The 24789-nt window shown below is 35.6% G+C and overlaps 2 protein-coding genes across 2 annotated transcripts; both read left to right on the top strand.

The window, feature by feature from the left end:
• Window positions 1-14160: 14160 nt before the first annotated feature.
• On the top strand, window positions 14161-17823 carry LOC145682996 (uncharacterized). The gene has a single exon (XM_081754351.1). The coding sequence runs from the start codon at window positions 14161-14163 to the stop codon at window positions 17821-17823; it is 3663 nt and encodes a 1220-aa protein (XP_081610477.1).
• A 44-nt stretch (window positions 17824-17867) lies between these two features.
• LOC145682995 (uncharacterized) lies at window positions 17868-19217 on the top strand. The gene has a single exon (XM_081754350.1). The coding sequence runs from the start codon at window positions 17868-17870 to the stop codon at window positions 19215-19217; it is 1350 nt and encodes a 449-aa protein (XP_081610476.1).
• The last annotated feature ends 5572 nt before the right edge of the window (window positions 19218-24789 follow it).

The raw sequence follows: 24789 nt of genomic DNA, 5'->3' as shown, positions 1-24789 counted from the left end.
GATAGTATGTTGGATATACCCACACCAACAACTGACGTTCGCCTTATCTCCACTCGCATTCAACTCACAGTGTGAGGTCCAATTGAACACAGACCTTCACGAAAAGGGATAGAACTTTCTTGATTACCTTTATAATTATGCACAAAAGTATAGCGTTTGGTCCCGGGCAGTAGTTCTTGATTGAGCATAATAAAAACTATCTTGAATATAATTTATAGATAATAATAATAATAATAATAATAATAATAATAATAATAATAATAATAATAATAATAATAATAATAATAATAAGAAGAAGAAGAAGAAGAAGAAGAAGAAGCTAAAATAGTGTTTTTAGTCTTCCAGAAGGAAACCAAAATTTTCCTTTCTTTCAGGCCTGAAAAGCACTAGCAGCAAAACTTTTTTTTTTGGCTTTGTACATTGTAGCTGCCCCCCCTCACAAACGACGGGCCCCCCCTACACAAACCTGCTGGCTACACCCCTGTATATATATATATATATATATATATATATATATATATATATATATATATATATATATATATATATATATATATATATATATAAGACGATATTTTAAAACTTTCGTTACTACAAGATTTCTGGTAACTTCCTCTGGGGTTTCTTTTGCTTAATCTTAGTTATCTTAAACATATTATGACAGGAATCCAGTTTGGATCTCTGACTTAGCATGCAGAATGCGAATTCCATTATATTCAAAGAGTGAAAAAAATGAACAACTGGTTCGAGACTCGAACCCAAGTCTTCAAGGACAACCAAGTCTCCCGGTCTAGTCGTCTACTTTTCTTATGCCATGAATGTGATTGAATTCGTTCCTATAGAGGGATTGGTCGGTTCTAAAGTATGTTTTTTTTTTCATTACTATCTAAAACTCTCTTATACTTATGTGCAATCACTATAATAATAATGAATAATTTAAATGGTTTGTTCTTTTAATGGAAAAAGAAAAAGGAAAGGAAAAAGCATTATATCAGCATGCTGACATTTATATTTATACGGGAATAGATGTACTTGACGTCAACTTTCTCAGAAGCTTTCCAGTGTACAGTCATGTACAAAAGATCTTCTACATCCACCTTGCTTCTAAAAGTACTATATTATTAATATTGGCGTTGCACTAAAAGAAGAATGCTCATGTCCAAAGTGATTGTTGTACAACTGTCCTCTTGTAAAATTATAATTTGATTTTGCAGGGTACTTTTAATACTGATACTATGTGTATAATCGGGAAATGTATATTTGTGGTAAATTTCATAGGAAAAGAATTATAAATACGAAAATTAAAATGAATAAAACAAAATGTTGCTAAATGGACAAGAAAGTTTCATTTTCGTTTTATTGTTCTTATTTACTGCACTTTTGACATGAAATTTTCCGCATACATGTCTTCGCCGATTATACACATACTAACATCATAAGAAATACCGGACGAATTCATTATCAAATTATATTCCTACAACATATTTATACACATACGACAATAATTTTGGACATGAATGTACATAGTGTTTTTCCAATAAAGGGCCACTTCATGTAAGCTGGGATCGAACCAGTAACCCCTCGCTCATGAAGTGAGCGCTTTACCACTTAGCCACGGATGACGATAAAGGAATCATCGAAATGTATAGGATTAAATTAATAAAACGGCTGCTTAAGTGACGTTGGAAGGTGCATAAGATTATTATATGAATTCTTTCAACTCATTTAGTCTGCACATTATTCTTACAGGTGCCTACTAAAAGTACATGTGGATTATTCTGCAGATTATTTTTCTACTGCTGTTCGTTGTACCAGTTCCAGTGCTGTCATATTGAATGTTGTCGTACTGTGGATTTTACCTATATTGCACTGCAATGTAACACGTTTAAGAAACAGAACGACGACACTACCATCATGGATCGTTACCATTTTAGGTACAATGTGCCTATATGCAATAATGGTGCTGTTGTAGTCTGAGAGCTGCTGCACAAGTTTGCATCTAAAATGCTAACTATTTTTAAACTAGTCTAATACTTGTGCATAGTGGTGTGGATGCCAACAGCCTTTCTTAAAAAACATGTTACATAATAATAGTCCCATGCAGTGGCGGCGATTGGACGTTAAAAGTGGGGGGCAAGGCATGATCTGAATATTTGTATATCAATCTTTGTTTATCTGGTTGTTTCTAACACTTTGTTTGACGAAAGGTTGTATAACTAATAGGATACTATCTTCTTCGGTTAAAATACCATATATCGTATTTCATATTTTATTAAATAAATTGACAAGAGCAACGGAAGTAGATACTAGCCGTTTGCACTCTTAAACAACGAAGGTGTAAGAAGAGATTTGATTCCTTATTCATGAACATCTTAAAATTCTGTCTGGAAATTGTGATATCAGATTATTTAATTAAAAAAAAAATTACTAAACAAGTAAATAGAAAAGATAATATTAATTATAGTAATGAATAATGAGGCTTGTTTTGCAAAAGTTATGTTCAAACTGGAGATTAATGAACAACTTAATTTATAATTCCACACATGACATTAAATATATGTTATTACTCTTACAAGGTAAATTCGGGAAGTGTCCCCTCAAGATTCGTGTAAAATTGTTTCAAATACAACGTTCTCCTCGCCACAATGTGTATTGTACTAATTTTAGCGGCCCATACTGGTAATTTGCGTATTTATGAGCCTTCATATATCCGGAATTCAATCATACACTAGTATAACGCTCGGACACAAAATTGCTTTTAGTTTCTGTAGATGTAACTGGACATGAATGTGGGCATATGCAAAACAAATTTGATCAAGTACTGCTTCTCTGACACATGTTACCAACCTGAGCTGCCATCTTGGATTCAATTTTCGGTTTTTCAAAAGGGAATAGGTGCAAGTGATAGATCAAATCCATGTACAATTTCTCGGAAAATCACTAATGTAGTGAGTTTTACCGTAGCTATTGCATGTTAAATGTCAGGCACTTCATGAATATTGAATCAAATAGAAAGTTGTGCAGGGCCCGCTGTGTATATGTAATGTTTTACGTGATTTATTGTTGACGAAATATTCTCTGAACGTACATAATACAAACACACAGACGTCAATAAGAAAATGGTCTTTACCTAAATATGGTCGTATCTGAATTTACATGAAGCATTTTGACCGTTATACAATACTTCTTTGTTGTATTATATCATGAAAGTAATACAATTACTCGCAGAAATGTAATAAGATTATGACATCAATGTTGTAAGGAGTTTGTTTATATCTACAGTATTTTTTCCAGTTAGAAATTGTTTTGATTTGTCAACATCAAAAATATATGTGTAACTGATATTACTCTGCAATGTCTATTCGCGAAATGTCTGGAAGGATTTAACATGCAATACCTTGCAAACGGTACAAGCTACAGTAAAATCCTCTACATCAGTGAGTTTCCGAGAAAATTGTACATGAATTTGATGTATCACTTGCACCTATTCCCTTTTGAAAAACCGAAAGTTGAATCCAAGATTGCAGCTCGGGTTGGTAACATGTGTCAGAGAAGCAGTACTTGATCAAATTTGTTTTGCACACGCCCACATTCATGTCCAGTTACATCTAAAAGCAATCTCATGTCTGAGCGTTATACTAGTAGAGTATATGATTGAATTCTGGATATATGAAGGTACATAAATACCAGTATGGGCCGCTAAAATTTGTACAATACACATTGTGACGAGGAGAACTTTGCATTTGAATCAATTTTACAGGAATCCCGAGGGTACACTTCGCGAATGTACCTTGTTAGAAAATGAAAGACAGTAAATACTACAAGCATATGCTACGAAATTTAAAGAAATATGCAATTGCAATATTAATTGCTTTGAATTGCAATTAAAACGCAATTCCTGTAGCTTGCTTAACTCCACGAGAAGACAACCAATATGTACTCACGCAACGGGAAATATTATATGGCACGATTTTTTTATGAACCAGTAATACATACAAAACATTACATTTTCAAATGAAGCTATATACATTAATGGGTTACTTCAAAAAAGTGGGGGGCAACTGCCCCCCTTTGCCTCCCCTAATCGCCGCCCATGGTCCCATGCAATATAAACTCGTCGAAAAAGAACTCCGGACCTCATGGAATTTTGACTGAGAAAATGATCTGACTTGGTAGACAGCGTTGTTTGGTTTTGTCTTTATTGCTGTGAAGCGATCCAACAGTAAATATCAGAACCCACATATGCCCATGCGTAAATATTTCTGTCTTCAAAACTAAACAACAATGTCTACCAAGTCAGATAATTTTCTTAGCCAAAATTGCATGAAGTTCGTAGTTTTTTTTCGGCGGATGTAACATTCACAGTATGGCAGCACTCACTATACCAGTATTGCTAACACAACATAACAGTATCTTTAGGGCAACTATACCAGTATTGTTGCCTTAGCAATACTGGTATAGTTGTATAGTTACGAGGGTCGGCTGATAAGCTCTCGGCGCGACGCCCTTCCGAATGTACTACCCTGATGTAATTGATGTTATGTAAAATGTTGATCTTTTATATATTTAAGTACCAAATTTCACGATTCTACCATGAACGGTTTTTATTTTACAGGTAATTGAATGTACCATGGAGGAGCCAAATGTCAAATTCACCAAAGAGGAGTTGCGAGGTGTAATGAAGTTCTTCTTCCTGCAACAGAAGTCGCCCAAGGAAATCCATGGTTGCGTGCTAGACACATTGGGTGGACAGTACCCTTCATACTCCACTGTGAAGAAATGGTGTGCGAACTTCAAGCGTGGTGAATTTTCAACAGAAGACGGTGACAGGTGTGGCAGGCCAGTGTCAGTGTCAACTCCGGAAAAAGTGGACCAGATTCATGACCTGATTTTGAGCAACAGACGGATTTCACTTTAGGAGATAGCTGACAAAGTGCACATATCCAAAGAACGTGTTGGGTCAATAATCCATGGTCAGTTGGATATGCGCAAGCTTTCTGCGAAATGGATTCCGAAATGTTTGAACGCGAATCAGAAACCGCGAACGTGTGAGATCATCGCAGGTGATTTTACGGCATTTTGCGAACTCCAAGGACGATTTTTTGAATCGGCTTGTTACCCAGAATCAAACGTGGTTTCATTACTTTCATCCGGAAACCAAACAGCAGTCATGCGAGTGACGCCACTCAGGATCTCCAAGGCCCAAAAAATTCATAGCACAAAAGTCCGCAGGGAAAGTGGTTGCCTCAATATTCTGGGATAAGGCTGGTGTTTTGCTCTCAGACTACCTTCCAAAGGGCCAAACCATAACTGCAGAGTATTACTGCAGTCTGCTACTAAGGTAAAGGACACTATCAAAGAAAAGCGCCGTTGAAAATTGACACGAGGTGTCTTGTTCTTGCAGGACAATGCTCCCATACACACGGCTTGCAGAACAATGGATTTCTGAGGGTCCTACGGTTTCAGTGGATTGATCACTCACCTTACTCGCCAGATCTTGCCCCTTCTGATTATTATATGTTTCCAAAACTCAAAACAGCACTAAAAGGACAGAAATGTCACAGTGATGAAGAGGTGATAACAGCTGCAGAACGGTTTTTGGCAGACCTTGAGAAATCAGTTTTTTGGAGGGGTTGGAGAAGTTGCAGCATCGAAGTGCCAAGCTTGTTGACCTTCGAGGGGACTATGTTGAATAGTCTCACACTTTCATGTCTGCAGTTCAAGTCCTTCTGGGTCGGGACGAGAATTTATCAGCCCACCCTCGGTTATTAACATGATATACATAGTACAGACAGTATAAAATTATGGCTGTGATAACAATACTACATTTGTTGGACAACAATATTTATGGTAAGCGCAGCACAACAATATAGTTTTACTAACAACGCAGATATTTGTAGGGACCATAAAGTATAGTCATGAAAGCATTAGGATACGTCACATCAACTATTTTAGCACTTCGAGTATGGTTACAACTACTATACAACTCAGTGTCACAACATATCTTGTATTGTAGGGACAAGCACAATACATTTTTGTATAGTTGCGAATACCATATAGTGACCATACTATATAGTATTCCCAACTATATAGCAGATGTATAGTTGCAAGTATTTTACAAAAATTGGCATAGTTGTTAATATCATAAATATGTCTAGGACAACCATAACTTGTGTTGACCCAGCCACAGTTTTTTAACAATATAATATTGTACTCCGAGTCATAACTCTTGCTGGCGCTATATTAACAATACCGTTTTTAGAGTGTGTTAATGACGACTTAATTAACGAAGAAAATCAAAGAAGTTTCTCTAGCTATTTTCTATTTGTTGGGAAAAAATTGCAAAAACTAAACGTATAAAAAAAACCCGCTTACATGTATGAGACATTGGTTATATATAGCCGCCGTTAAGGCCGCCATTATCCGTTAAATCATTAATGGATTAACTCTATTAATAACCCTCAAGATAATTACTCCAGCTATTCATTACAAAAAAGTTAATTCACATTTGTTCAGAGTTATCGTACGGAGTAACGAACGGATGGACGTACTGATAACGCAATATTAAAACTCTCACTGCATTATCGTAATAAAATTATGTTTTTGCCATCAGCTTTTCGCAAAGAAAGGTACAACAGAGACAACAAATTTTGTACACCGGTAGGGTTATATGTTCACAGATCTAATTACCTACGATGCTCGTTCTTCGATTTGCGGCTTGAGGGTCGGATTTGGTGGGGGTGAAAATATACTCACAAAAGTTTATAAATACCCGAGACTATGGTTATTAATGATGGATAGCAGTTTATCGTCCATTCCAGCAGCAGCGAGAGTGGACCTATTGCTTGACGGTGAGTTTGAACAAACTGCGGGAATCAGACATAAATATCCTACACTAAATGCATGTACGCTAACTACAAAACCACGGACACTTCGACAGATATTTGTGTAAAATCCATAATTTTCTAGATCCCTAAGCTGATTGGTGACAGTCCAATGGCACTTAAACCCCAAGTTTAGGCAAGAAGTAACATGTTACTTGAACCAGCATTCAGAGTTGTAACGCCAAAAGCCGTTATCCTTCGTAATTTATTTATGAATTTCACCTATATTGAGATGAACAACGCCAAACACTTGTTATTTATTATTTATGTAGAGTATTTGACGCATATTGACAGGAACATTCTGAAGGTGTTGCTCTCCCTTATTTCTTGTCTTTACTGCTAAATACGATATATTGAATGAACCTTATCCTCCCCGAGCAAAAAGCGAATACTTTAACTAGTGGATAATGAACAGCGGCTACCTGAGCTTATTTTGCCAGTGTGGCGCTAATAGATGTTCTGTATAAAGAGATCCTCGAGTAATTGAATCAGTATGAATGAAGATTGCGGTAGTTGACGAACTCAAGAAGTTGTTAAGTGTAAATTGGAGGTTTAAATTATACACAATTTTAATCTATAGTGTTTAGCGGGCCGATGCGCTGGCGGAACAACAACCAGTTCTTTCAATTTACATTAATAATTTCGTAAGAACAAGTTTATTATTATACAGTGTGTTCAACTATGCAATGCATATTTACTAGATGACTTGGTAAAATGGGAAAAGTGTCTTCGTTTTTGATTGTGCTGGAATGCGGCAAAGATGGAATTGCGGTAATCGCAGGTAAAGGTTCAAAGATGGTGGACATGGAAGAACTGGAAACATGCTGGACTGACCATGGAAACGTTTCACTCAAGACTTCATGCTGACAGTTTTGCTGCGCGCGGCTTCGATTCGTCACCAGAGAGGTGCCCCGAGAGCTAAAACTATTATTACTGAACAAGTTGAAGTTCTCACCACTAGAAATTTCAAAAGTTTCTGAAGCAATACTCTCGGAAACCTGATGTATTGTGTATTAGCTAGGTAAAACCAGTTTAAAATTAAAAAAAAAAAAAAAAAAAACTGGACTTATTCTTTTTACCTCAGACCATGGCTGTGAAAAGAAAAATTTTTATAATAAAAAACAAAAACCATGCAAGCTTAGACGAGAGTTCCTCTGATACACAATAGCAAAGTTCTCAAGCTAAAATACCAGGTCCAAAGTAGATACTAAATCAAACCCAATGGGGTGTTGTAAAAATTTTGAGCAATATCGTATAATAACCAACTGCCTTTCAGATCATGCTCCTTACCATCTATATCTATCTATACAGAAACTCTTATAACCCTACTTTTACCTATATTTATAACAATACATAGCAATATTTTATCTGGATGCAATTACACTACCAAATATATTTTTACTTAGCTCCAATATTCAACTATTTATGTACCGGTATATAAAATGAAGTTAGAAGTTTCTTTTTTTAAACAATCGTTTTGCGTTCGCAACTTAAAATCGTAACCAAATACTAAGCCAATTTTGCCAATTACATCAATGCTATCTAAATTAGTACAAACTCATTAATATAGGAATCACATAAGTTCCCACTGGGAATCAAACTCGTGTCTACCGTGTAAAAGATATGTGTATTAACCGTGACACACATTACCAAGGAGAGGATAGAGTGGGCAGAATCTATCCCAAATTATTTTTGTAATCGCTAAATCGAACGTGTTTCAGAATTTTAAATTGATGCATAACTAGTAATGAAATTGTTTTAATTTTAATTATCAAGTTAAATTCAATTTAGTGTATTTTAGACTTTTTTGCGTAAAATGATGTACTTGTTGCTGAATGCACCAAATATTTTCAATTGGCGTTTTCTCATTCGAACAATTTCAAGTTCAAGTAATCAATTATTCCAGCGTAACAAGCAGCCACATTGTAAAAACTAAAAAAGTGTTCGGACACTTTTATAACAGATTGTGCAGAGAAAATAAGTTAGAAAATGTTTCAAAGAAATGTTCTGTGTGTATCTAGCGTCAATTCTCAAATTAGTATTTCATTCGGACATATTTAAAACACTTCTCGTCAAATATTTTGAGAAATATTTTACAACACATCTGGGACGAATTCAAGTAACACAGTATGGTGACTATATTTTGGTTTGTATAGTATGTTTAGAAATTCAGTGACCAAACATCGGGAGATAATTCCTTATATCAAATGAAACAAAAAGATCATAATAAACAAAGGTCGTCCAAGAAAGGCCCCTTTTTTTAAAGTTGTAAATCGTTAGAAATGTGAAATATTATGATTTAATAAAACGTTGGCTTTGAAACTATGGGTCCTATCGCAAGCGATTCTAGGAATTACATATTTATGTTAATTCAGTTTAGTTTAGTTTAGATTAGGTTACAAATGTTTTGTTTACGATTATAAGTAATCGCGATGGAGTGAACTGAATTTAGCCCATAACTTTAATTTGGCCTAATAATAAGATCATAAGTCATAGAAGTGTAACTTTGTTGAGATGTTCAAAATCGCGAGCCCAGCATTTTTAGTTCAACTGACCTCGAACTCAATATTTGAACGCGCGAGCACATTTGAGAATGAAAGGATTATACAGATTGTTCAGCCTACGTTGGCCGATTTTGTTACTTCCCTCTCCCGGGCAGAATGGACTCACCCGACCTGGCTCGTGACTTCCTGCAGTGTTATGCAGTGACTTCCTGGAAACTCGCGGACGACAATAACGCACAAAACAGGACCATTTTAGTGAGTGTTGTGTTAAATTTGTTTCCAAGTGTGTGGGTTTCCGCTCTGTGACCAAAATGCCGCCCAAAATAAGCCGGTTTTGGGAAGGCTATGTTGCGGCTCCTTATGACGCCCACTTAGTGTTTCTGTCATTAGAAAACAGTGCAAGAAGAATGGTTGCAACATCAGTTTAAGTGGAAAAAAATGTTATTTAAAAGTACAAGGGCAACGAAACTCCACCATTTAGATCACCAACGAAGGGGGGAATGCACCAAGGTCACCTCCACAATGCAGAGGAAACTTCGCAAAACAGCAATGCAAGAAAATTCGCCAACACAAAGGTGTATGGCTAATCGTCTTGGTGTGTCTTTGGGGATTGTGAGCCGGACGTTACACCATCAACTTAAGCTGGAAAAAAGTCGTGAAAACTTGCGGCCATCTTCTCACGGATGCCCACCAAAATGAACGAAAGTGTAACGCGCGGAAGCTGTACGAACGACATCTGGAAAACCAAAAGGTGGATGTGCGTCGTAACTCTCGATGAAGCATGGATTTACCTTTCCGACTGCGGCAAACGGAGAGCCACCATGTATCGAGAGAAAGGCGCCAAGAACTTCAGAAGGTGGGTCCGTGTATGTAAAGAATTCTTCCCAAAAGGGTTCATGGTCGTTACTGGCTACTTTTACCTAGGTAAACTGAAGAATCGAAGATCGTGGCGAAGAACTGTAAAATAAATTCGCAGTATTTTCAGGAGCAGATCATGCGGCCAATCTACGAGCATGAGATTCCAACAATATACGGAAATGACGCCAATCTGGTGCGCATTCACATGCACAAAGCCTCATCAGATACCTCACGATCGTCCCTCGCATTCTACAGGGAGATGCAGGAGGCAAGTGGTATACAGGTGATACCTTTCAATGCAAGTCCTATGGACTATTGTGGATTTGGATCCCCAAAGCGGGCTTTGGGAAAACGGCGCGTAACAACTGTGGGAGGACTTTGGAAACCTGTGCAAAGGGAATGGGACAAGATTCCCCTCCCAGTTCTTCAGAGAAGCCTATTACAGTGGAATTTACGCTTTCGGGCTATTGTTAAGAACTAAGGGAAACACATCGAGCACTTACGAACCTGGCAACATGGATTCTTCTAAATTTTTAGGTAATTCAAAATTGACCAAATGTAGACTGAACAACCTCTGTATATCTTGTGACTCAGCTAATCTCTACAATCCCTGGCGGCTCCCACAACAAGACATAACTGTTGTGGGTGGTATCTCTGGTCTTGTCATTTTTTTTTTTAATTTTTTAGATTTAGTTTTTCATGTGTAGTTACATTATGTAAATTATAACTTTAAAGACATGGTCGTCTCCTGAAGAAAGGAAACGAAGAGAAAATGAAAAAAGAAATGGAAAAGTGTTTGTGCATTGCTGGCCACATGTCCAAAAATATCTTCAAAGTGTCAGTATCATCTGCGGTTGTTCAAAGAGTATCGATAATGTGTAAAGTATCTTAATTATGTTCAAAAGTAGTCTCTGAACGTACATTCATTAAACATATCAGAAGTTTGGGTATTTTTTAAACAGTAGCGAAGCATACTATGAGGCTCTGAGGCCGGTCCTATTCTGTTTTCTATCGTATATATTCTTTATCTTTGGTTTCTTATAAAATAAAATCAATTTTTCAACATTTCGTTTTTTTCTTCCTTGGCAAAATAGTAGGTTGGAAACACTCGAAGTCCCTCACGTCTGAGCCTCACAAGCTGGCTAGACAAGCTTGCGGGCTATGCTGCTCATGGGGCGAAGCTATTACCGCTGGGAATTGCACGCGTTGTTGGGAAGATGCGAAGACTCGCCTCTGGGAAATTAGTTTTATCGTTGAACGCATCTTTCAATGCTAATATGTTATAAAATGATTTCCTTAACACAGAGTAAGAAGTTTCTGTGTAGCATTATGTATTTCTATTAGTGATAACTTGTTTAATTTAGGTAAATTCTCTGGAGTTATTTAACATTAAACATATATATAAATTTTATACATATGCCGCGATCAGAATAAAATATTTTTATTTGTTTGTAATTTTAGTTGTTTTCCATTTTATGGAATCATTGGGATATTTAGCATTTTGTTTGGGGTGACTTTGCTTATTTCGTTAGGAGTCTGTAATAGGCTTATATATAAACCAATAAAAAGTTGCGATAAAATTTTGGTGAGTGGCTAAGCCGAAAAGCCACCCCCTTAAATATGTCACTCCATAGAATACAATATTAAATATCTTGCGTTGATTCCAATAAACTTCCTTCTGAGCATTAACATTTTTAGTGAAGTCATTATCACGTGATACAATAGTTGAATCCAATACTGTACTTACTTTAAAGTGTGTGATGTAAGTAACAAACGCTTCCCAAGAAATTTGACACCTAACTGTAAGACTGTACTTTCTTTTTCTCTTCCTCGATTTTCAAATATGCAGGAAATAAAAAAAAAAAACATGATGAGGAAGAAATTCCCCACATCCCCACTGCAAACTCCAAACAGAAGAAAGTATGAACGGCACTTCAAACTATTTGTAGTGGAGCTAAATGGAAATATTCCATTAATATATATTGCGTGTTTTCCTCATATAAATGTTTGTTGAATAATAATAATAATAATAATAATAATAATAATAATAATAATAATAATAATGATACTCTATCTTCCGTCTACTTATATATTCATTATTTCTTGTTAAACAACACAAAAAACTATTATGTATAGATACATATAAATTCAACTCTAAACCGTGCTAGAAATACAGCTAAGAAAGTTCTAGTTTACATTTGGTAGTTTTTATTAACTCAATAAGGAAAATATAATTCTGACGGTAATTTTAAACATTTTATGATACATTAGATGTTACTTGTATTATTAGTTTGTCAAGCCTACCCTACTTGTAGGATTACACTGCGCCATTGAATTTGAACACCCTTTTGATATGTTAACGTCTGTTAACCACGATTTAAAAGTTATTTCTAGAAAGTGTAAAAGACATGTAAAATCTGTGTTATTTATTGCAGTGCGCCTTCAGCCTTCCGGAAATTTTCAGTTGCTTAGGTAAATAGGCTTTGCTAAAAGAAAAAAAAATAGTAGTGAAGTTTATAAGATGAAAGGGACCTAAAGTTATATTACAGATTCTATAAATAATAAGTAAATAAACAGTTTTGTTATGTTTGTTGATGTATCCTCAGGCGCACCGCAATTATAACATTTTCCTTACGTTTATGGGTAAAATTCAGTTATTAGTAAGTGAAGATAATAGAAAGCAATTTATCTAAGAAGATATTTCAAAAAATAAATAAATAAATAATAAAAATATAAGCAAAACAAAATTATGCTCGGTTTTGTGTATAATGGCAATAATGCTTTCGAAGTAACTTTCCAGTAGCAGAACACGACTGCAGAGGGAATTTGATGATTGGTAGTATCGTAGTATTCAGAAGTTCAAACAAGGAACTAGAAAGTGGAGTAAAATATTGCATTTATTTCTTTAAACCTAGGGTGTAAATTGTCTGCCAAATATAAATTAGATTCTGTAACCAAGATGTTGTACAGAACTATAGAAACAAAGAAGAAAACTGTTTTCTTAAATTTGGAAGTAACATACTCTATAGCCATGAGCATTAATTTGTTAAAAAAAAAGACAGACAACAAAACGTAGTCACTGTGGTCAAGTGGGTTACGTGCGCCTTTGGTGTACGGGGTCCCGGGTTCGATTCCCGGTGGGAGAGCCTTTGTGATTTTAACTGTCCTCGATATTTCTGTGTTCGTGTCCCTGTCGTTCTAGGTAATTGGAGAAAGCAAGTAAAAATGAGTAAAGCAAGTAAAATTAGATATAAGTAGTTTAAGTAAGTTACTGGAACACGTTCGGTGAGTCAGTTGACTTTTTTTTTTTAAAAAAAAGTGGGTAGAGTGGCGGACTGGTAGTTCTTATACTGTTTTCACACCAGATCGAATCCCATCCCATCAATTTTACTTTTTTTACAACATTATAGAAAATGTATAATTTTTATGTTAATAAGAACCGAAACAATATAATAAGGAAATAACTTTTTGTTTCCTCTAACGGCGTATTTATTCAGTGTTACTGTACTATAAGTAATAGTGATTGTTTTCAGTTTATGGTATGATATGCCTATTCCTCCCCTCTCCGTTTTGGCACAGCAGAAGTGTTCGGCCGCATTTCATTATTCTTTTGTTTTGTATCTGGCAACACGGGGATGATTGATAGTTCTTTATAAGTGTCAACGTGGCGTGTGTGACTGCATAGTGTGTAGTTGCTTATGCATAGCAATTATTGTATTTAGTTGTGTGTTTACAATATAATAAATAGTATATTGTACAACGAACTTTGTGTTCAAAATAATACAGTCCACGAACACTAAAGTGGTCCTTACCGACCGGATTTTGTTCCAGTTGTGCATGTGCGTGGTTTGCGAACTTGTGGCGCAGTATCTTCATTTTGTAGTGCATTGTCAAAGTGGTGCAGAATTATAACAATGGAAGAACTCATAGGTAAGAAAACTGTACTTAAACGTGAAGTGACAAGGTTAATACATAAAGTGAACGAGAATAAATACAAGCCTAACTTCAGTATTAAGTTGTACACTGAACGTGCTACGCAATTACATGGCGATTGCACAGAGCTCATTACAAAGTTCATTTCTGTGGGTGGTGAAAGTGAGTTTGCAAAATATGACGGAGAATTTAATGAAGTGCAAAATAAGTTGGACTCTGTCTTAGAAATTCTGTACAGTATGCAGTCACCTAATACTGAACAGGTAAACACATCTAATAAACAGTGCACAGATGTGAAGTTGCCAGACTTAGAACTTCCTACATTTTGTGGTAGAGTGCAAGATTGGCTATCGTTTCGTGACTTATTTGTTGCTGCTGTTCATAACAGCAATCGGTTAGGAAATGCTCAAAAGTTGCAGTATTTGAAGACAGCTGTATCAGGGGAGCCTGCTGTATTGTTGCAGTCTATTTCCATATCTGATGATAACTATAAAGTAGCATGGGAGTTACTTAAATCAAGATATGAAGATGTGAGGGAGCTAGCGAATCATATTTTGAGCAAGTTGATTACTCAACCAGCTGTGAAGAATGAGTCATCAGGTGAGTTACGAAGATTGGTTGACAATAGTGTTCAGTGTGTGTGTGAACTTAAATCCTTGGGCCTTCCAGTGGAACATTGGGATGTGATTTTAATTTACCATGTGGGTGAGAAGCTAGATAAGAACACCAGAAAACAATGGGAACTTTCATTGAAGAAAAACGAACAACCAACTTTCGACCAGCTGAAAGAGTTCATATTACAACGTGCCAAAGCGTTAGCTGCAGTGAGTGCAAGGTCACCGGCAGACACGTCTGCTTTAAAAACAAACAAAAAAGGCAACACGTTAGTGCATCATTCAAGTCCAATTGTGTCATGTATCATGTGTAAAAATAACCACAAGCTATATAAGTGTCAAGAGTTCATAAATATGTCAGTGAATGATAGGCATAGTTTTGTGAAAACGAATTCGCTTTGTTTCAATTGTTTGACCTTAAATTGTTCCGTGAATAAGTGTAGTGTGAAGCAGGGTTGCCACACTTGCAACAAAAAACATCATACTTTATTGCATTTTGAAAAGAAGGATAAAGTAGATCAAGTAAATTGTTCTCATTCTATAAGTCAAAAACTAATTCCTCAGGTGTTGTTGTCCACCGCTGTCATAAATATCAAAGATAATGCAAATAAGTTGATACAATTTCGTGCTCTTATCGACTGTGGTAGTGAGTTATCGTTTGTAACTGAAGGCTGCGTCCAGAAATTACGCATAAACAAAGAGAAAATAAATATGAGCATATCAGGTGTTACTGGTTCTAACGTTGGAAATTCTCATGCAATAGTTGATTTGTGTTTTCAGTCATTGTACAGTAATAATAATATTCATACTAAAGCAATAGTAGTCCCAAGAATCACAAGTAACTTACCCAGAGTAACTATTCAAAATATAGGTAATTGGGAAATTGTGAAACAAGTAAGCTTAGCAGATCCACAGTTTAATAAAAGCGGCCCTATTGATGTGTTGTTAGGTGCTGATGTTTTCCCATTATTGTTGCTCAGTGGGAGACATGTAGGTACGAATGGAGCTCCGTCTGCCATTGAAACGGTGTTAGGTTGGGTATTGTGTGGTCAGATTAACTTAACGAATAACACATCAAGTGTTCAGTCATATTTTGTTTCTGTTGATCTCAATAAAACATTGCAAAGATTCTGGGAAGTAGAGGAGTTGCCAACTGTACAACATTTATCCGTTGAAGAGCAAAAATGTGAGCAGTATTTTGCTGAAACTTACAAACGTGATGTTGATGGCAAATATATTGTAAAATTGCCTTTTAAAGAAAATGTTGAGCCTCTAGGTGTATCACGGGACACAGCAGTAAAGCGATTATGCCAGATGGAACGTAAGTTACAGAAAGATCCTGATTTATGTAAACAATATTGTGATTTCATGAAGGAGTACTTAGACTTAGGTCACATGGAAAAAATTCCTGATGTAGAACTTGATAAGCTTGTATCTGAATCTTATTATCTGCCGCATCATTGTGTCTTAAATGAAAGTAGTTCTACCACTAAATTGCGGGTTGTATTTGATGGTAGTGCTAAAACTAGCAGTGGAGTGTCTCTTAATGACAACTTAATGGTAGGTCCAAAATTACAAGATGATATTATCCCATTAATATTAAGGTTCAGAACGCATCCAATTGCATTGTGTGCTGATATAGCAAAAATGTACAGACAAGTTAAGGTAGATCAAACTAATTCTGATTACCAGAGAATAGTGTGGAGAGAAACAGTTGACAAACCTATTAGTGATTTTAGATTGTTAACTGTTACTTATGGAACCAGTTCGGCTCCATATCTGGCTGTAAAGTGTTTGCAACAGTTAGCTGTAGATGAAGGTCATTGTTATCCCAGAGCTGCAGAATTAGTCATGAATGATTTCTTTGTTGATAATTTAGTTTCAGGTGCAGCTGATAGTAGTGAGGCAATGGTATTGTACTCAGAATTAACAGCATTATTACACAAAGGTGGTTTCGAATTAAGAAAATGGTCTACTAACGACATGAATGTGCTAAATAGTATACCTTCTCACTTAAGAGAAACTCAGTCGTTAATTTGTTTTAATGAAGATGAGAATGTAAAAGCTTTAGGTATACAGTGGAATCCATCAAGTGATTCATTTTCATTTTCTATTGTTGATCCCACTTATAAGTCAGTAATGACAAAACGAATGTTACTATCTGATATTGCAAAATTGTATGATCCGCTTGGTTGGTTATCTCCAGTATCCATTGTTACAAAATTGTTGCTACAATCATTATGGAAATTAAAAATTGAATGGGATGACGTACTTCCAAATGATATTGCTCGCTCGTGGGAAGCATATTGTCAAGAATTGCCATTGTTGAGACATATTAAGATCAAAAGGTGTATTTCTTCTGAAAATATTGTGAAATATGATCTAATTGGGTTCTCAGATGCTAGTGAAAAGGCGTATGCTGCAGTAGCATATGTACGTTGTATAGATACATCTGGAAATGTGCAAGTATACCTAATTGCTGCAAAGACCAAAGTTGCCCCTATAAAGCAAATATCAATACCTAGGTTAGAATTGTGTGCTGCAGTATTGTTATGTAGATTAGTCAATACGGTCATTAAGGCAATGTTAATCAAGTTTGAACAGGTTGTCTGTTACACAGATTCTACTATTGTGTTAGCATGGCTTTCTTCATGTCCGAGTAAATGGAAAACATTTGTGGCTAACCGGGTATCTGAGATCCAACAATCAATTTTTATTAAATGGGCGCACACATCGAGCAAAGACAACCCAGCTGATTGTAGTTCTCGTGGTTTGAATCCGTCACAATTAGAGTCTTATTCACTATGGTGGAATGGGCCAAAGTGGTTGATGGAATCAGAATTACCTATTCTAAATATTAATTGCAAAAATCTAGATTCTGTTCAATGTGAGCAAAAGTCTTCAACTGTTAACATGCACATTAAGGTTGACTGTACAATAGTAGATAAATTTTCATCATTATCTAGGTTAGTTCGTGTTCTTCTTGGTGTAAAAGATTTATTAGGAATAGCAAAAGTAAACAGGAGTTAAGATGTAGTGGACCATTAACTACAAAGGAGTTGTCAAATGCATTAATGCATTGGATAAAACAAGCTCAAGAATCAGAATATCCACTTGAGATAAAATACTTACGTATGAAAAAACCTTTGCCTTATAATAGCAAACTATTGTGTGTAAATCCATTTCTTGATGAAAATGATGTCATGAGAGTTGGAGGTCGCTTGCAAAATGCTAGTGTAACATATGATTTCAAATATCCTATCTTACTTCCAAAACATGCTAGAATTACAGAACTTCTTGTAAAATCTGAACATATAAAGCATCTTCATGTAGGTTCACAGTTACTTTTATCTGTTTTGCAACAAAAGTTTTGGATTATTGGTGGTCGTGACTTTGTAAGGAAGATTGTAAAAAGTTGTGTAACATGTCACAAACAGTCAAGTGTAACAGCCTCTCAATTAATGGGTCAACTTCCTGTTGGTAGAGTAACACCAACTCGTCCATTTTTGCATTGCGGTTTAGATTATGCTGGTCCACTAATGTTAAAAAATATGAAAAGTCGAAATTCAAAATTGTTCAAAGCTTATGTAGCACTCTTCATTTGTTTCAGTGTCAAAGCAATCCATTTAGAATTGATAAGTGATGCTTCAACAGAGTCATTTATTGCAGCTTTGAAATGTTTTATAGCTAGAAGGGGAAAACCTAGTGATATTTACAGTGATTGTGGTTCAAATTTCATAGGTGCAAACAGAGAATTAAAATCCTTACTGAAACTGGTAACGAATGGTGATTCAAAAGAGTCTGTATGTAATTACCTCAGTATGCAATCTATGAATTGGCATTTTAATCCACCATCCTCACCTCACTTTGGAGGCATATGGGAAGCTGGTGTAAAGTCTGTCAAGTACCACTTGAGACGTGTAGTTGGTAACACTATACTCACATTTGAAGAAATGTATACAGTTTTGTGTCAGATTGAAGCATGTTTAAATTCTAGACCATTAACTGCTCTATCTTCTGGTCCCAATGACTATCAGGTATTAACCCCTGGTCATTTTTTAATTCACGATGTATTAGTAGCAATACCTGAACCAAATTTGTGTGAATTAAAAATCAATCATTTGTCACGCTGGCAATTAACTCAAAGATTGGTCCAACATTTTTGGAACCGTTGGCAAACAGAATATTTGTCTCGGCTGCAACAAAGGCCAAAGTGGTGGTGTAAACGTGCTAATATCAAGATCAATGATTTAGTATTAGTGAAGGAAGATAAGACATCTCCTCAACATTGGAATTTAGCAAGAGTAGTTGCTGTTCATCCTGGTGTAGATAATATTGTTAGAACTGTTACTATTAAAACTAGCAAAGGTGTCTTCAAACGACCAATTGTAAAAATTTCTCCTCTTCCATTTAATGAAGAATAATATGTAGAATGTGTATTGTAGAGTAATGTGTAGAATTATATGTAGTGTTGAAATGATATTTCAAGGTGGGCGGTATGTTCGGCCGCATTTCATTATTCTTTTGTTTTGTATCTGGCAACATGGGGATGATTGATAGTTCTTTATAAGTGTCAACGTGGCGTGTGTGACTGCATAGTGTGTAGTTGCTTATGCATAGCAATTATTGTATTTAGTTGTGTGTTTACAATATAATAAATAGTATATTGTACAACGAACTTTGTGTTCAAAATAATACAGTCCACAAATAAGAAGAAACTTCAAGTCAGTTAGAGTGTGTCTGCGAGTCGGCAACAGAAACTAAAAACATGCGCGACCTGCAGCCTTACAGTCACAGCGAATGAAGTAGAATAGCCCTTTGTCATAGAAAAAAACTGATATTAAATTATTGGTCTAGTGTTTATGTGTGTGTGTGTGTGTGTTTCTTTTCAGAGTATTGAATCTCACTGTCTCTCTCTCTTTTTTACATATACACAAGTGCAAGAATTGCAATCATAAGTCTGTGTAAGGAATGAAGAATGTTTTCTTTAAATATAACTAAATTATACAGCTCTATTTGTGAGGAACACGAATGCTTTCAATATATGCCTTGGACATTAACTATAAACATACCGTTCTTCCGAATTATACAGTAGCGTGAAAAACTGATAATAAAATGATGTAACAGGCACGTTTTTTCTAGCGTGACAACACATTAAATGTAAGAAATTAAATTTTTGGGATTACAAATTATCACTTTATGTGTCGGTGTAGGCCTATTCGTTTTCACATTCGAGCGACGATTGAAGAAAGTGTGGTCATAGTTATAAAAATCAAATACGAGATTTCAATGAATTCAAGTTACATGGCCCCTATATATCGAAAAAATGATTTTTCGATGTCTGTTCATCTATTCGTCTGTCGGTTCGTCACGCTTTTACATGCACTCAAATAGAGGCCATACTGTTCAACGTATCTGGACCGAATTCTAGACATAACGTTTTAATAACATACTATCGTTTCGAATTTTATATCCTTCGACACCTAAAAGTAAGTTTAGTTTACTGAAAGATGAAGATTTAAAATAATTCAATTTTCTCAAAAAAAAAAGAGAAAAAAAGAAAAAGAAAAAAGAAGAAGGAAAAGAATAGAAAACAGCTATGACGATTTTTTATTTTTTATAAATATGTATTTTATTAACTACTCTCTACCGTAGTATCAATCATTTTTCTGAAAAAATACATATGTTGTAATTTACTGTATGGTATGCGTCCGTGTTGCACAATATTCTCAGCCACATTTCATAAATAAACGTATCAGTAATAACCTAACAATATGACAACACGTTCGTCATGTAAGCATTCAGAAGGAGTAGTTTATTCTTAAGGTGAGCTTTCCCCCGATGATTTTACCATTAACGCCTCAGGTAATTTTGTTCATATTTCATAACATGTTTTCTCAAGGTTATTTTTTCTCAGTAATAACTGAGACAAATTTGTTGTAATTTCAGAAAAAATATTTTCTGTAGTAATCTTAGAATATGGTTGCTTGTTCCGAAAAGAAAATCGAAAAGAGGTAGTTTAGTTTGGCAATGAAAATTTTCCCGATCATTTGCTTAAAAATTACTCAATATACTTGGTCCAGCTAATAAAGAATTCACAATATGGCATACATCGTTTATCCTCAAAACTACAGATAGAATAGTTTACCTTTGGGGTAAGGTTTCGCGATGAACTTCCCAAAAGCAACTCAAGCACTTTGTTATTCATACTTCATAAATACATGTTACATAAATAACATAGCTATATGGTATAATTCCCTCATCCCGAAAATCTAGAAGTGGTGTATTACTTTCGACAGTAAGTTTTACCCCACGATTTTCTCAAGAACGACTCAGGCGATTGTGTTCGTATTTCATAAATAAATGTTTTATGACAACACTAACTCTATAGCATAGCTCGTTTGTCCTGAAATGATCCACAAGGGATAATTTATTTTTGGGTGACTTTTTCCACGATTTTCTCACAAATTGCTCAGATGCTTTTGCTTATACAGTGAAACCTCTACTAACGAACACCTCTGTAAAGCGGACACCTGTCATAAGGGACATATTTTGTAATCCCCAAACACTGTAATAGGAAAAAACGTGTTGACAAACCTCTCTAAAGCGGACAGTCTCTAGTACGGACACGGACAGTCTTTTCTGTCCCTTATAGGTATTATTTACCTCCATATTGCGGACACTTTCTCTAGAAACAAGTTGAAACGTACAGAAAAAAATACATTTTCAGAAATGCATACATGTATCACCAAGGAAGCATTGTAATAACATTTTTCCGGTGTCAACTGGCTGTTCAGAAACTCAGATGAAGCGTCTTTGTTTAACAACACCCTCATATTCTTTACTTGCATTCCACTCCCACTCAACCTGTTTTAGAATCAAAAGTGATTGACAGTTGCCTGACATTTGGGATGACACGTCATTCTAATGTTCCGCTGGAATCAAGCAGAAGACATGTTTGGTATTTTTTGTCCGCGTATTCGCATATTGTCTTAGTGCCTCTTTTTGTAGAAATCTTTTTAAGTCATTCTGCATCGAATAAGCAATAAAGTGTAAGTTGTTGTGAGCTTTCGAAATGCCACGAGAAGCGCTAATGTTAAAATCGAATTGATTGAATTTTCGAAGAATACTGAGGTGTGCGAAGGATAGCTGAAAAGTTTTGTATCGGTAAAACACAAGCACCTGAGATAATATAAAACCAAGACAAGTTAATAAAGTTGTGATGTGAAAATGACAATGAAAATAATGTGTCATTGCTTTGAACAAAGTTGGTGTGCAAGTGAATGTTTTTATAGATTGCGGAATGAAAAAAAATCCTGTGTTAGGGTCGATGCTAAAAGCTAAGAATTTGGAGGTAGCAACAGAAATGAATGTTTCAGATTTCAAGGTCTTGAACGAGTGGTTAGAGAAGTTTCGGATTAGACACAACATTTCTTTCAAAGCGATTTGTGGAGAATCCGCAGATGTCGACATGCCCACAGTCATAGAATGGTTTGAAAAAATTACCTTCAATAGTTTGTAATTACATATCACCTTATTTACTAATTTACGTAAGAAAATATCGAAACCTCTCTAAGACGGACACCTCTCAATAGCGGACAATTTTTGATTCCCCATGGCTGTCCGCTTTAGGGAGGTTTCACTGTACCTAGGTAGTTCACATACAATTATATCCCCAATAATTCTAATATATGGCTTAAGTTATTTCTAACGGAAATATTACCAATTGGTACTCTACTTTTGGGCTTAAAGTTTCTTTTACCAAAGTTTTCCAAACCACATTATTTTATTCGCAATTTCCCAAATAAATATTTCAATAATAGCTGCAGCCTAACATGAATCAGTGTAAGAAATTCGAGCGAGAAAGTACAGTGCGTTTGCTCTGTACCCTTTGTTAAATATATTTTTAAATGTTACACCTAATCACAATTTTCCAAACAAAATCGAAACTTCTTTTTAAATGTACCTTGTTATGGTCAAATGGATCAAATGCATTGGTTCTGGATTTCCAGTGAGAGCTTGTGTATTTTCGTCCAAGAGATCTGACACGTCGGTGTAAAGAAAAAAGTGTTTAAATAAGCTTAACAAAGCTATTCAATAATAGGATATAGGAAGGTGCGACTGAAATGTCCAAACAATGATTGCCAATTCCAAAGGTAAAAAAGTGAAAAATACAATGCCAAGTTAATCAGTGCCCTCTAGATAAAGCTATCCCACTAAAAAGTAACTGAGATAACAAAAAATGTTGTAACCGCTGGGAGAATATTAGAATACATAAGGTGAGAGAGAGTTTAATACTGGAAATCATGGATCCAGGCCTGTAGTCAGCCCAAAAATGTAGGGGGTGCCCGGCTGAAGTTAGAGGGGGACCGATAAACCATATTATATTTCATCACAATATTATAGTTCATTTGCTAGTGTACCGTGAAAGTTTTAGGGGGCAGACAAAATTTAAGGTGCCCGGCCGGCCTAGACCCCCATGCATACGGGCCTGTAACGAACCTTGAAAACTACTGAGCCTTACCCACTGTACACTGTAAGTTGAATTCGTTCTTAATTAAAACTACATTTCTTTGAATTTAAAACTTATTTGTTTAAATCTAAATCACGGGCAGCAAACCGCGAGTAATTGTTTGCTTCCGCCCGGCGGGAGCTCATGTGGTTTGGCTTCCAAGTTAATCAGTATGTCCACGTATCATATAGCTTCGCTGCTGAAAGGGACGGTAAACTCAAAATCACATCACACATCTTTGTTTTCGCCTTTGTTTTAGCATATAGGTTTCTTTGTTCATGAGCCACTTCATGGCTAAGCGGTTAACATACGCTCCTTTATCGTGGGAGACTCGGCAAGAGCTCACGTGGATCGGAGTCCACGTTAATCAGTAGGTCGACGTCTAATATAGCTTCGCTGCTAATGTCTTTGTTCATAAATTTCTTTGTGTATAGTTTTGCATATACGTGGCGTGGACATTAAATTTTGATTTCTACGCAATATGTATCTAATTACATACACACCTATAGAATAAACACAACAAACTTGGAATATCTATATTGTTTGTGTATGGAAAATCATCGCGCGACGCTGCATGGGAGAGCTGTGTGTGTGGAATACCATACACATGGCAATCAACGTGTTAAGAAATGTATAATAATAATAATAATAATAATAATAATAATAATAATAATAATAATAATAATAATAATAATAAACACAAAACGATACGATCTCTTTCATAATTTATAAACATAAGTTAACATTTATTACAACATATTACTGCTGCAATGGAATTAAGTTGTTTCTTTGTCTCCCTGAACGCAACGGCCCTTATTGAGCCAAGGCGTAGAAGAGAACTAGTGGCACTCACGACTTTGGGACGGTGTGTGGTCAGTACATTGGATCCCTTTGTTGTAAGTCCTAACTTTCTAGACGGATGCAGTTATTACCGGTAGAATATACAAGCGAATAGTCTTTTCTATTACTATTAAAGTGAATAATTATACCCATTCCCTCAAAGTGATACTTGTGGTTGCTTAACTATATACCGACAGCTGATCCATGGAAGAATTGTTGATAATAATAAACAACAGAAACTCGACAAATATTCTTGCAAATAATAGGAAAATAATTTGCGTCACACTGTTCACTTTGCTTGACACACCAGTGTGCCGCGATACACCGATTGTGGCACACTGGAATATAGGGTATAGCTTTTCAATTTTTCCCAACTATTTCCACTGCTTCAATTGAATCGGATCTATAATAACAAGAGAGTGAATTTAGTCTTTTTACCCTTCGATTTAGAAATAAGGTTCGCGAGAATTTCATTTAAAAAAATAATATACTCAGAATTTTATATAGTAGTTTGATTTATTCGAAATTACAGACTTCCTGCAACTGTTTTTTGACTGAAATTATTTAAAAATGAAATCTTTAAGTTTCACGTCCCACGTTTATGCCGGCTAGGCTAAAGAAGGAAGTTGATGAGAAATGAATGA

Source organism: Thermobia domestica, chromosome 4, assembly GCF_964235325.1.
Source record: "Thermobia domestica chromosome 4, izTheDome1.hap1.1, whole genome shotgun sequence".
Classification (NCBI taxonomy): Eukaryota; Metazoa; Arthropoda; class Insecta; order Zygentoma; family Lepismatidae; genus Thermobia; species Thermobia domestica.
The sequence above is the reverse complement of the archived record's forward strand: the minus strand, read 5'-3'. Positions and strand labels throughout refer to the sequence as shown.

What these genes read in the sequence shown, in the direction of transcription:
- LOC145682995 (XM_081754350.1), top strand. Translation starts at nt 17,868, where the DNA reads ATGCATTGGATAAAACAAGCTCAAGAATCAGAATATCCACTTGAGATA.
- LOC145682996 (XM_081754351.1), top strand. Translation starts at nt 14,161, where the DNA reads ATGGAAGAACTCATAGGTAAGAAAACTGTACTTAAACGTGAAGTGACA.